Source organism: Trichoplusia ni, chromosome 10, assembly GCF_003590095.1.
Source record: "Trichoplusia ni isolate ovarian cell line Hi5 chromosome 10, tn1, whole genome shotgun sequence".
NCBI lineage: Eukaryota > Metazoa > Arthropoda > Insecta > Lepidoptera > Noctuidae > Trichoplusia > Trichoplusia ni.
Window position 1 is genome coordinate 11,103,033 of NC_039487.1, and position 14,592 is coordinate 11,117,624.

The window sequence follows — 14,592 nt, forward strand, 5'->3', positions numbered from 1 at the left end:
ACTGATTGTCAGACTTTTAAGCTTCTGACTACCTGTAACGACTGTCAATGATGTAGGAATTACAGCTGGGACCCACAATTTAACGCCTTGCAAAATACGGTGGAACTCATTATGACGAAAATGGTCACCCATCTAAGGTCTTCTACATTCGCAATAATATTACTTTAAAACTTTGTGGTGGGTCTCATGTTGAAACCGCGACATCGTTACTTAGCATCATGATAGAAAACTCCGGTTGGGTCCAAAACTAATCGGGCTATACCTGTAAATACGCGTAAAAAGAAAGAAAGCTACTTAAATCATAAGAAATGTTCAATTTACGTTCCATGTACCTTTATTTTACGATCTATGAGTAAAAGTGTCGCAGTGTCGTCGGTGTGGCTCGGCACAAGCCTTAATGAAAGCCGGCGCAAACAATGTGTGACGAAGGTACATCCTGCAGGCTGCCCCCATTGTGTGCGGTGTGAAGATACAATTTATATTTTGATGGGAAACGCGAATAAATGTAGGTGAAGCTTCGCATCTCATTTTCGTATTTTTGGATGTTACGTTATCAATTTTGAGATGTAAATTCAATTCATTAATTTGTTTTTCTTTGAGAATCTGACAAAAGGAATTGCATTCTTATGTTACAATTGTGTCAGTATAATTTATAGCGTTTAAAATGTTTTATGTATTTTTGTCTTTTCAAATTTGCTGTTTCTTTGTCTGTAATCAAGCTTTGTAGCATAAAATGACCCACGAATACTAACTAAAACTTGCTTAACAAATACTAGAATAAATTATACCCAGCCACAGAATAAGCGATCGTACAGCACACAAAAAAGAAATCATTGGTTGGAATCAAACTCGCGACCAAACCTAAGACTACTAACCAACTCACAGGCCACTCAAAATTTTATGGGTAGCAGCCAAAGCCTATATTAAAAGGTAAATAGATTATTACAAACTACAGTACGAGGCAAAACCTTTATATTTACTTTAACTCTGCTTATCTATACTTCTATACTAATATATAAAGCTGAAGAGTTTGTTTGTTTGTTTGAACGCGCTAATCTCAGGAACTACTGGTTCAAATTAAAAAAATCTTTTTGTGTTGAATACACCATTTATCGAGGAAGATTTTAGGCTATAAATCATGTCATCACACTGCGACTAATAGGAGCGAAGATACAATGGCAAATGTGGAAAAAACAGGGTAGATATAAATCTTAACTTATATCTTCTAACCACGCGGACGAAGTCGCGGGCAACAGCTAGTACCTAATATAACCTCATAAGAGACCGCTACACATGAGTTTGTTTCGAAATTACTTCTCAGGATAATCAGATAGGCAATGTCGACTTCAGCTTTCTAAAAAAAAGACATAATATATCTTGTAATTATAAATCTACTTGCAGAATAAATGATTCAATTACAGTCTAACTGGAAAATCACTTATCCTACCATCAATATTTCCCCTAACATTATTACAAACACTGTATTTACTACAGCACGACCAACAACAGCTTTGACGTACCAAAATCACTTCAGCAAACTCGATACCATTAAAATGTTGGGAATCCCTGCCCTAACAGTATGTTCGTGTCACAAATTGTTCAAACTTACCCTATAAGTCACGCCATGCTATACAAATGATACTTTTACTGAGAAGCAGAATTTAAGTTTCATTTTCTAATATAAAAACCGGTTAAGTACGAGTCAGACTCATGTTGCCAAGGGGTTCCGTAAATAAAGGCTCGATAAAAACAAATAGGTTGGTTGATCATTTTGTGGTTCATTAGATGAAGTGTGTGAAGATTTAAAACTGTCCAGCTGTTCATGAGATACGGGCAGGAGATGGACATTGGGCGGACAGACAGACGCTTTTTTTTAAACGTCTCCCTAACCCACTTTTTAATCCTTATCTTCCGGGGGCTTTCAACTCAACTCCGCGCAGTCAATTCGGAGAATTTTAAGTTCAATACCTTTGTTTATAAGTTGTAAATTACAGGTTATGCTTAGTTTCGAACCACTGTCATATTACAGATAAGTTTCACGATAATGATCAAATTATTACACTATCGATTCGCTCCAAAATGCGCGCCACACACCTCCAGTCATCCTCACAAAGGGTTAGCATCAAAAATACATGAACACGCAGAGGCGGTATGTCAACATACAGATCAACACGTACGTTACAGACTTTACAGAGGTATGTTAATTTTTGAAGCGGTTCGCGGATCCCGTTCAACGCACAAACACATTTGTTTGCCCATCAAATTACGCTGAAGTTTGCATTGAAAGCTGAACATCGTGTTCCTATCAAACGGTTTATCTAATTAATCGACATCCCTACTAATATTATAAATGCGAAAGTAACTCGGTCTGTCTGTCTGTTACGCTTTCACGCTTAAACCACTGAACAGATTTTAATGAAATTTGGTACAGGGATAGTTTTTATCAAGGACTTTTGAAGAGTTTTTTTGGAAACGCGATATAACCGACCTCAACGCCAGCGAAGCCGCGGGCGAAAAACTAGTTGGATTATAAAATTGCATGAAACTTGTGTTTTTTGATAGCTACATCGTTAAACAAGTTCCCGAGTTAAAGTTGTTACTACGATACTCCACTTTGACCCAACTTTGTCTGAATAACATTAATAATTTCGGCGTCTGCACATTACTTATGACTGAACGTTTTAGCCCTTTTTCATTTTAACGAACCTTAAGAAGGATCTGAAGGGCTGCTAAGTAGAGGCAGCTTATAATAATTATGTGATAAGAGACGCAATTCCAAGTTTAGTTATAAAGTAAGAGGTGATAAAGGGTATTTTAGCTGAGTGGTTGAGGTCACATCGAAAAACCTAGTTTTTTTTCTTTATTAATTAAAATCAAACCTTAAAAACTAAACAATTTCCCACAATACCTAAGTAAAGTATACGAGCGACTGTGGGTTACAGTCGCTCATATACATATCAAAATGCCACTCTCCGAGAAACAGCAACCGACAAGAAATCCAGACCTATCATGACCCCTTCATACACATACTGAGCCATAAAATGCCCGATCACCTAGTCAGCGTCCACGCCCTCCATAAAGTAGCGCCTTAATTTGGCTTTAAATTTATATATATTTTCTTCCCGCGCAATTTCCTCTGGTATGCTGGTTCGATCCCGTTGGCTGGGTTCGAGTGATCCGGGAATGCTTTTCCTGAGTCTGGGTATCTTTCAGTATGTGACTTGAATGTTTGTGAAACACTCCGCGACATGAGGATCAAATTCTTAAGTTGTTTTCTATAAATACTATGTATCAATACTTTTTAAGAAAAACCTCATAAAAAGATTAGAAAATTAATGATAAAAATAAAAAAGCAAAATCTTTTTTTACAAAATCCACGTGGACGAAGAAGCGGGTATAGCTAGTATAAGACAAAAAGTAACTGGAAATACACAGTTTTTTTTTAATAACTAATAACATATTACACGAAACCACTAGCTGTACATTTCAATTTCAGCAGTCGATTAATCCTGTACTATTTATAAGTCTTTGAGTTGGGAGAAGTTATTGCCGGTGTAGGTCTAAAATTAGTCAGCTTTTCATAAATGGTTTGAATGGCGCTGGTTAGTACGAGCATGCTACGATATATACGTACGTACGTATTTCAAAATTGATGTGTTTTTTTCGAGCATTGATTACATCTATGGATGTAAGATTTTAGTAATAAGTAAGTTCTTTGTGTAGTTTTGATAGAAATTCGTAACTTAATACTGATACCGATTGATATTATTGTTGAAAATACTGAAATTCATGATAGTGACAGATCAAATATTTTATTATTTTAAACCTAATGAGTGCGCTTTGTTTTGTCCGTAAGGTAAAAGTAAAAATTGTTTGGAGTGGTTAACTTAACTTAAAATAAATAATTAAAGTTACTGAGTTAAAATTTTATCATTGTAAGTTTTAATAATACAGCAAGACATTTTTCACATTACCTCACTGTAAATACACACATATTGGCATTGATACTATCTATCTATATATATAAAAATGAAAAGCTGTTCGTTAGTCTCACTAAAACTCGAAAACGGCTGAACCGATTTGGCTTTTTTTAGTCTTGAAATATTCGTAGAAGTCCAGGGAAGGTTTAAACGGTGAGAAAATACGAAAAAAATGTGGAAAAGACGAATAAAATATCAAATTTCATTTATTAAGGTAAAGGCACCATGTTCCGGTGTATTTAGAAGAAAGGTATTATTAAAGCAATTTACAAGTTGATTTTGTCTGCACGTTACATTATTCAATTAATGATTTAGCTATTCATGTTTATATGAGCAAATGATGCTTTAGTGTGAGTTTTTTTTAGGTTAAAATATTGGAAAGGTTATATTTTTTATCATTACTTTTGAGTATTTTCTTTACAAATTGAGGAGAAAAAGACTGATTTAAAATACAAAGACAATAAATAGAAAGGAAAACAGGCTGGGAGAAAGATACATAATGTTAAAAAATCAATTTTGAACATTATGTCTATTTCAACTCACCTCCTTTCCTTTATATTTTAAACACTCGAAATTGGGAACCAAATACATCGGAATTAGAATTTTTAAATTGGAATAAGGTGCCTCAGACTCATATTTAGGTAATCTTTTTTATCGTCGAACTGTGATTATATTTCAAAATTAAGATAAATAACACTTCTAATAAAATAACTAATTCTAAAAAAAGATACAATAAATACTCAGTTTTTATTTTTTCTTTTGAGTTATAATGAAAACACCGCGGAATTAGGTGCCTTTACCTTGCTCTACCTACTTTCCTGTCAAACGTTTGACATATTTTGAGGCCTGTCATGTCATTTAGTTTTGTCTTTTAATTTAAATGTAAATTAAAAGAAGTCTTTATAGTTTCACATACAGTAAAACCTACTTAGTAGCCCGTCAAGTCACTTAGATTTTAATTGATTAAATATCTTCACAATAAAAATATAACCATGCCCAGAAAGAGGTCAATCTTTCCCAACGTTCCAAAGGAGCTAAAGAATTGAGGATCATATATTATGATCCCAAGAAGCTACCAACAAGCGTCTGGAGAGACTTGATGCTGTTTGAGAACATCAGGCTGCAACTCGCTCCGTAGAAATTGCGTTTGATTTCTTCTGTATCTTTGCATCTACTTCTAGATCTCTAGAGACAAGTGCAAAACATGATGCGCGACTGTCCGCTTATCGTAAACCTCACGCATTCTATCGCGAGTCGGAGATGTTGACTAATAGAGAATTGTACTTGAGTTCTCAGCGAATTCGCACATCTGCTAACAGGTCCTTTAAAAGAAGTGATGAGCATCATGCAACTAATGCCCGAGATACAAATTGTACCGAACATTCACACAGCGAAATATTCATAATCAATTAGAAAGTGAGAAAGGAAGAATTCCTGGAGAGAGGCAGCGTTATTTAGAATTCTGATCGCCTTCGACATTCTCTGAATACTGTTGAAATCATCTGATGTATCAGATGTGTCTTAAAATATCGCCGTAAGCCATGGTGACCTACCTAAGGTTGATAAGGAACGGGGTGCATTTACTTATACTCCTATGATTGACTGTGCTACATATTCCGCCATCAGATATGGCTCAAAATTGTACATATTGTGAAGCTGTTAAATGGCAAAAAGAAACGAACGGTATGTTATGCTCAGATGGTAAAGTGCATATTGAAATATTAAAAAATCCTTCAGAAATATTAAGACCACTGCTAAGCGGTCACAGTCAAAATATTTCTTGAACAACATCTGTTCTTACAATAATGCCTTTCAAATGAAGTCTTTCGGAGCAACAGATTTCAAAAGGTTATTTTATGCCGACATTTAAGTGCAAGCCCAAGCTTACCACCTTACACCTCATTATTGCTTCAAATAGCAACAAGTTTCACGAAATATATTATTTATCGAATTATCATGACTGGACACAACACTAGAAAGTGTCTTACCGGGTCATACTTCTAGCGATCGGAAACCCACGGTCGGTGTATAAAGGTTTAGCACTGCGTTTTAGGTTTAGACGTTTATGATATTCTAACTTTTATCACAAGACTTGCTGACACGTCCCCACTTCATTAGACGATGCTTTTTGGGTATATACAGTGTGTACAACTGACGGTGCACATGCGCGTTGAAATACTTCAGGATCCATCCGCTGAAACTTCCTCTAAAGAACTGTGAGATATTAGCAATTGGAAAGTTGCTGTACATGAAAATACTGGATTCATCAAATTACACATAGGCTTCTGCACAATAACACACATTTTTCCCGACTACGTACACAATATGCTAAACATAAGTAGTACATAAGCTGAAAGAGCGATCATTTCTTCAGCTAAATATCTGACATCAATGGGTTAAATTTAAGGATACAAAATATATTGGGCTACCCGACGTAGGGACTTGGTGTCATACAAATCTATCGATGCAGTTTGCGATACAACGAGCCTGTGAATTATCCCATTGAGTTTTTAAATTTATTGAACTTGCCAGCCATAGCCATACCACCACATCATTTGAACTGAAGTTTGGATCTCCGATTATTCTGTTTCGTAACATAAGTCCACCACGGCTTTGTAGTGGCGCACGATTAGTCATAAAAAAAATAATGAAACACGTGATTGAAGCTAGCATCTTGAATGGCAGGTTTGACAAACATTGTCTGTACATGGCTTAAATTTAGAAACACCGTGCTTTCAAGCTTAAGTCATGTTTTTAAAACCACCCAGTTTGTTTGTATTGGCTAAAGACGGACTAAGAATATTCTACACTCTCTTGCGCTTTTTTTTCAACTGCCATAATTGACAGTATAATAGCAATATGAGTAAAGTTTTGTTTTGTAGATAGCATTTTTTTAGCAAAACAACGTTTGCCGGGTCAGCTAGTTTTTAAATAATAATAAATAGTACAGCATTTTATAAATTTTGTAATTTCCATCCTTAAAAATATTTTTTAATGATCAAGTAATTTATTATAAACTTGACAAACAAAGCAGGTATCTCATCTAACCAAATCCCTTAAGCTATACAAAAAACTTAACTTAATTTAGTTCAAAACATCAAATTGCACTTTTAAGTTACCGCATGAAAGTTAGCGACAAAAGTTTTCGATAGAACAACTTAGCCTGAGGACTTTATAAGATCGAAACTATTTGCGTGTCTCTGTGACGTGACGAACGCTTAAAACTGTAAAGAAAGTTCAGTGTTATATAAGAATAGGTTTATTACAGCTGAAAGAAATTGGCAACTTTAAAAGCCTCTTTTTGCATGAAAAAAGATTTTTGTATTATATAATTATATAATATCAACATACATATATATTTGATTAATTTTAAACCATACTTACAACAAACAATAAAATTATACAGAAAAGTAATGGCCGAAATCCAAAGAAATTATTTTCTATCTTCATCATGAAAATTTGAAAATAACAATCTTAAATACCCTGCAGTCCGGTTATTATAGTAAAATTAAAACTTAAATAAACTTCCGCAGGTATAAGTCACGTTTCTAATATAATAATTACTTATTTAACCAATTGCCTATTGAAAAAATGTAAAAATATATTATTGGGTTGGATCTTAACTCGTAACTTAAAGGAAGACAAATATGAAAGTAGTTACTAGGGCACCGTAGATACTAAAACAAGTCTTTTAAAATAACGTAAATCTTTAGCCTCTTCAGTTTCCCAGTAACGGTATAAAACATTCTTACAGAAAAAAGAACATTAATTTTCCATTTCAATGCGAGCCATAAATTTTCATCTGACTTCAGAAGTAAGAAAAACGTTTGAAATGATACAGAAGCTTCTGTTCTCACTCATTCTACGCAAATCCAAGCATTTATATTCGAATTTATGCAAATATCTTATAAATTCTACAACCCATAGGAATCCCCTTTTTACTCCGACGATAACCGTAACTAAACAAAGGTGTTAATCAATAAACGTACTTACATAGGTATCTTATGGCCTAACGAGCACAGCTCACTGGTTCAGAAAGTTACCCATTCACTGAACAAAGTTTCTACTCGAAAATATGTAGGTTACAATATCACAAACACTAATGTTCAGAATGCTGCTCCCATTAGAGCCGCTCAGTTATAACCATTCATGAAAAAACTCACAATTAGTGGCATTTAAAAGAGCACTAATCTCATAATCCGCGATGCAACAAGTAACCGCCCGCCCAAGAGACGCGGAGGGAGCCGACAGCGCCCGACCACGACTCGCCGCTTCAGTATCGTCGCGACCATGGCTACGGACGGACGTACGAAGCGCTCGCAGTCGATATGCGCTCCCGCCTCCGCGAGTATGGAAGCCCTCGCGGCGCCCATGGAGACCACGCCGGCGCCGCGGCGGCGGCCGGCCGCGCGCTCGCAGTCCGCGCGCATCACGGGCGGCCGCTCCGTGCGCCACCGCCGCCAGCAGCAGCAGCAGCAGCTGGACCGCGAGACCAGGACGCGCTACAGCTCGGAGCCGCGCCTGGCCGAGGCCGAGACGCCGCCGCAGGTCCGGCGCCAGGCCTCGGCCCGCCGCCGCCCGCCGCCCGGCCAGCACGCGCAGCCGCGCCGTTCCAACGCCTTCCTGGACGTGCCCCGCACCACGCACCAGCCCGAGGAGGAGCCTGACGAGGACTCCTACCGGCTCCGTACCTTCAACATCACGCAGAAAGGAGGTCAGTGCTAGCCGACACGTTCGTTCACCCTCAACTATATTTACACGCGTGAAAGTTAGTGTAACGTCTTTTTTTAATTCGACTTCGAAACGGAAAACTTGGCAGATGGCCTGCTTGGCTTTTCGCGATGAGTGTCAAGTGTTCCCTAGAAGAAATTTTGCGTAAGATGAATCCGGAAGAACGCGGAGCCGGGTAGACGAGCCCGTTTTCGAAAAAACTGGGTTAAAAAACGGTCGTTAAAATATTTTTGTGTCATCATGAATCGTGTTGGGCAGCATTTACGAGGCCACTATAAATCAAGATACAAGAACGTTTGAGTTTAATTTTGAGGTATAAATAAATCGGGACGCACGATGAACACGCGAAAGTACACTTTATCGACGTTTTAACTTATGAAAACACGACACAATGCGATCGGATCTGCAATCTTCGACGGACTACAAAGAATATCCGGCAAGTCTTTGAGTGAGGTAAACAGAATCGCGCCAGTGCACGTCAAAGTGAGATCGGTTGCGGTTTTCTTGGTGTTCCAGTAGTTGGAAGCTTATTTATCAAAATGGCGCGTTTCCGTAAACAATGGGACGTCGCATCTGTTTAGCATAATGCATACTGAATAGGCACGGCCGGGGGACAGACTCTGTTCATAGTCCGCGTCGAGATAAAACAACAGTCGGCCGATATTATTACGTATTAGATGGACGTCTGTTGTGTTAAATCAAACGCGAACTTTGTTGAGCTTCCTATTGACGTACGTTTTTGTAAAGACATTTCAAAGTGAACTGAATGTTTCTATTTGCTTACGGCATCATATTTGGACAAACATTTCTTTTTAATACTTTCCTGAGGGAAGAAAAACTACGAAAGCTCTTCAACTTTCTTGATAGGTGTAGTAAGAAGTTGCAAAACTTTTTGCTTAGAAACTAGAGAGTTTTACTTTTACCCTGCGGTTGAAAGTGACTGAACTTTCAGTAAGTTGGCTTCTCGCTTTAATGTTTGAAGGTCGAATCGGGGAAAGATAGACTCGTAATTTGGTGTTCTCAAGCGGAACATTACTTGGAAATTTTGGTAGTTCCTCACATGTTGAGTTTACTAAGTGAACAAGTTTCTTGTTCAAACGATGACAAGTTTGGATATTTATAAACTTATAACGATCATTTTAATTCCTGTCGATATATATTACAACGTCGGTTCTCTTGACAAAACTATGGATCATCTACTAACGTGCTCCAACTGCCTTTACCTGCACTACGATAAAACAGCTATAATATAAATGTATCCAAAACAAATCCTTATAACACTTTTGTAAGCTAACCACAAAAATTAAAGCCAGTTTTTATTTTTCACAAGGAAACCCTCTAATGAACCCATTTCTCTTACATTCTCCAACATATTAAACGAAGGCACTTATTAGCTTTTTAATAAAAGGCCATTGCCCTGCAATAAGGCTGATACCGACTGATATTATAATCACAAGAAGATAACCATGTATTACTCATGTAGGCTGTATATTACATCATCAACAAAACTCAGACCCAACTCTAGGTTAAGCTCGCCTTTGTACATGAACTTACAAGAACATATTGTTCAAGTGTGTATTTGTGCAATAAAGATTAAATGAATAAACTTTTGGAATAGTAGAGTTTGGTGCGATAAATATTTTCAAATTTACACTCTATACTAATGTATCAAGTTTGTTTGTTTGTTTGAACGCGCTAATCTCAGGAACTACTGGTTCATATTGAAAAAATATTTTTGTATTGAATAGACCATTCATCGAGGAAGGTTTTAGGCTATATACTATCACGCTGCGACTAATAGGAGCGAAGATTTAATGGAAAATGTGGAAAAAGCAGGGCAGATAAAAAAATATATTTTCTTACCACGCGGACGAAGTCGCGGGAAACAGCTAGTCTTGTATACTTAGTTTTAACATTAATTGCATTTAGGATTGTGTTTAATAAATTTCAGTGTACTATAACTGAAGTTCATTACTAGAAGTTCCATTTTCTGTAGTATTTTATATCTACCCATAATATATTATAAACATGAATGTTAGTAAATATGGATGGATGTTTATTAGTCTTTTACGCAAAAACCACTGAAAAGTTTTGCCCGAAATTTGCTACTCAGATAGTTTATAACCTATTTCATGTTCCCGAGGCTTGACGCTTACTCGATATTTATTTCAACTTTTTGCATTCAACAATTCGAGTTAAACTTTAATATACTTTTAGTAGTTACTAGCTGTTGCCCGCGACTTCGTTCCCATGGGTAGAAGTTATAAGTTATGATTTATACCTGCCCTGTTTTTTCACATTTTCCATTGTACCTATCTTCGCTCCTATTAGTCGCAGCGTGATTGTTTATAGCCTAAAGCCTTCCTCGATGAATGGTCTATTCAACACAAAAATAATTTTTCAATTTGGAGAGATTTCCTGAGATTAGCGCGTTCAAACAAACAAACAAACTCTTTAGCTTTATATATTAGTATAGAAGTATAGATTAATGAAGCGGTTCACTTAGCAATATAAGATAGCTTTCTCCTTACCCCACAAGAGTAGTTCATTAGAGTAAGTCAAGAGCAAATGTTGTTTCCCTAATAACAAAATTAATGAGTCCTAAAAAAAGCAAAACTCTCAAAAAACTCAGCAAGAAAAATGTAAAGGAGAAATATTTTCGTCTTAATTGGACTTCTGCGGCAAACATTCTTGGTTTATTTGTGGTGGCCAAAAAACGTAAATGTACAAGTTTATATACAGTTATAAACTCAGATTTAAGGTTTCCTTATTTAGTTTCTGCTAATTAAGTCTCAGTATTAACTTATTACACAAGTAAAATACTTAAAATTGACGCTGGTTATACGAGATCTTCAAAAGCAACTTCGAACAGTCCAACAAAAAGTTAAAAGACAAATTTTGACCTACCAATGTTGATTTGCATTTAACGGAATTTAGCGATGGATTAAAGGGGTTTAAACCAGCTAAATGGGAAGAAAAGCCGGAGTCAGAGAGACGCAATGGAATTTGCATTCATAATAATAGTCTTCTTCGTATATGCCGCATAGTCGATGTTTAACCTGGAGTAAGAGTTTGAAACCAGTGATGTATTTTACACAGTATTGATATATTTCAAGGATCAGGATGGTTTCTTTGGAATAAAACGCAAAAATGAACAAAAGCAGTGATGCCGGGATTCGAACCTACGACCTCTCACTTGGCAGTCCAACGGTCACACCATTGAGCTATCACTGTTGTATACAATATGTACATAAAAATAAACAAAACAAATATTTTCGCTTGACTAAGTAGGTCGAAATTAAAAAGGCCACGATTTAAGATTTACGAACAAAACTTCGGTTGAAAGTAACTTTTTCCATTTAACCAAGACTTGTTTTGGAAATTTCAGATCGTGTTGAATATAAATCATTTAAATTGCCCAAACCTCGGCGTAGGAAATAGATGCTTTTGAAATCTTATAGCTGAGTTTGTGACGCACTTATACACCATTTAAATATATGGACGGGTTGAGTAATGGCCTAGAAATAGTTATAATCAAATGAAACGTACTCGTAAGTTGACATGATAGTACAAAAACGTGAAAAACTTTGCGAAGGAAATTTGTGTGACACTGCTTGCTTTTTTGGATGAATCCCTCATTAGGGAATTTTATCTTTGTATCGCAGCGGTTTAACAAACATTGCGCGTGAATCAAACCCGCAACATATCGCGCTCTGTGGGTTATCGAAATTTTGAAATAAGTAGAACATAACCTATATTAGATTTTAAGCCTACAGTAATATAAAAAATGGAAAGGCCAGATAAATTGAGAGAATTCGTTTTCGCTGAGAATATTGTTATTATTTTGTCTGTCTAGTCTAAAAAGTATCTCTATAACTTTGGAATTCCTAAACTTTTAAAATTGACCGTGAACCTATTAACTCCGTACTCTTTAATTGAACTTGAAAATGTTATCACACCAATATACTGAATGGCCTTGTGTCCAATAAATCACGTAAGTGAACTTTACAGAAGCTGGTAATTGGCCAAAAATAGCAAACTCATCAAACCTTTCTCAAGCGAATCATTTTCAATCAAATTCGGAAAAGTCTTAAGCCCTCTACTACTAACGCCTGGAAAATACTGTTGCATTTGAGGAAGCGAGACAGAGTACTCAATAAGGTAGAGCGTCATCCTTCTTCCACAACTACAGAAGAATATCTTAAGAACTTGGTAGTAGGCTCTCTGAATATTTTAATTTAATTTTCAATGGCCCAGAATTGGTAAAGTTCACGATCCAATTATGTGGTATAAAGGGGAAATTATGGGATCCAATTAGATGACTAAACTGTGTTAAGTTTCGGGGACGGAGGCGTTTTAGCGAGATTTAGATGTAGAATAGTTTGGTCTTAGTTTAGATGTCATTAATGTTCTGCAAATTCCAGAGAAGACTTTACTAACTTATAATCAGATAACGAAAGGAACTACAGTTTAAGAACAAGAGTCCATAAGGACAATCAGATAGAGATTCTTCCGGTTTGACTTCGGATGAACGAAATTTTGGAACATCGTACCCTAGCCCTTAATAAAGTGCCTGAAAAGGCCCCAAAATCTTTTTTTTAATTTTATAAAGGTGTTGAAAACAATGCTTTTCTTTAGGTTTAATGTAATTGAACAAATCTCAATTAAATTTTAACATAATATTTTTACTTTGATCACAAAATCGCATATTTCAAAGAAAGTCAGAAAAACAATGGAGAATTGAAACCTAATATTTTTATTCAATCATCTCGTAATTGGCTTTTGTATTTTAGATAGCTCCCTTATATAATATTGACTCAGTAGAATCGAAGATTTATTACTTTTAACTAATAAGAAAAGAATCAGAAAGTCAATTTATAAAAATAATTGGTTACCCCTAAAATTGACTGCACGGATAGCTAGTGGTTGAGGTCTCATGCCAAACCCACTGTACGTGACGTGTTGTGGGTTCGATCCGCGATAAGGACAAGCTTCTTGTGACCCACGAATGCTTGCTCTGAGTTTTGCATGTTACTTGATTGTTAGTTAAACATGGGCATGAGAATTAAATTATAATATGAATCGTAGAGCGAAAGGTTCATTTACAAAATAATATCGACGCGGAAAATATTGGTTTTGAAATATTCCGTAATAAAAATAATTTCTATTTTGTATTTACTTACTTTAAAACAGAAATTGTTACAAACGAGAGTATATTCCGATCACGGCAACAAAGGCTCTGCTTTTTCAATCAAATTGTTAATTTAAAAAATAAACATGAAATGAAACTATGTAATCAATGTTTCATTGAAAATATTTTCAATAAATATTGAACTACAATATACAAAATGAATACTATTCGTACCTACAAATGTAATGAAGTGAATGATCCTTTGTATGATCAATTTCATATAAGACATAGCTTAATAGAATATTATGTAGCCTTCCTCAATTAATGGCCTATCTAACACTGAATGATTTTTTTATCGGACCAGTAGTTTCTCAGAAACCGCGTTCAAACAAACAAGTTCTTTAGCTTGATAATATTAAAGAAAAGGTGAGTTTGTTTTTATGGAATTTAGAGCTAGTTCTTTCATTGAGTAAGAATTTTTGTTTCGTTTAAAACTGATTCCAGATTTTCTTTTTCGTGTCACAAAAAATAAACACAAAAACTGTGAAGGGTTCTCAAAAACTTTGAGAAAATATTACTTATCTTAGTTTTTCCAGTCATCAGTTAAGGCTGTATTCGAAGGATAAAAGGCGATACGGGCTGTTGTCTATTATAGTACTATAACAACAAATGAATGGAGGAGCTCGTGGCTAAGCTATAACCGCATAAGTGAAACGATCACAGGTTAAGCTATGCTTGACGCGGTTGGTC

The 14,592-nt window shown here is 35.9% G+C and overlaps 1 protein-coding gene across 1 annotated transcript in view; it reads left to right on the forward strand.

The window, feature by feature from the left end:
• Positions 1-8,270: 8,270 nt before the first annotated feature.
• The window catches only part of LOC113498224 (GTP-binding protein REM 1-like), a 135,824-nt gene continuing 129,502 nt past the window's right edge, over positions 8,271-14,592 (forward strand). Inside the window, exon 1 of the mRNA XM_026878161.1 lies at positions 8,271-8,694. Within this exon, the coding sequence (XP_026733962.1) occupies positions 8,271-8,694 (424 nt within the window). The remainder of the gene's footprint in view (positions 8,695-14,592) is intronic.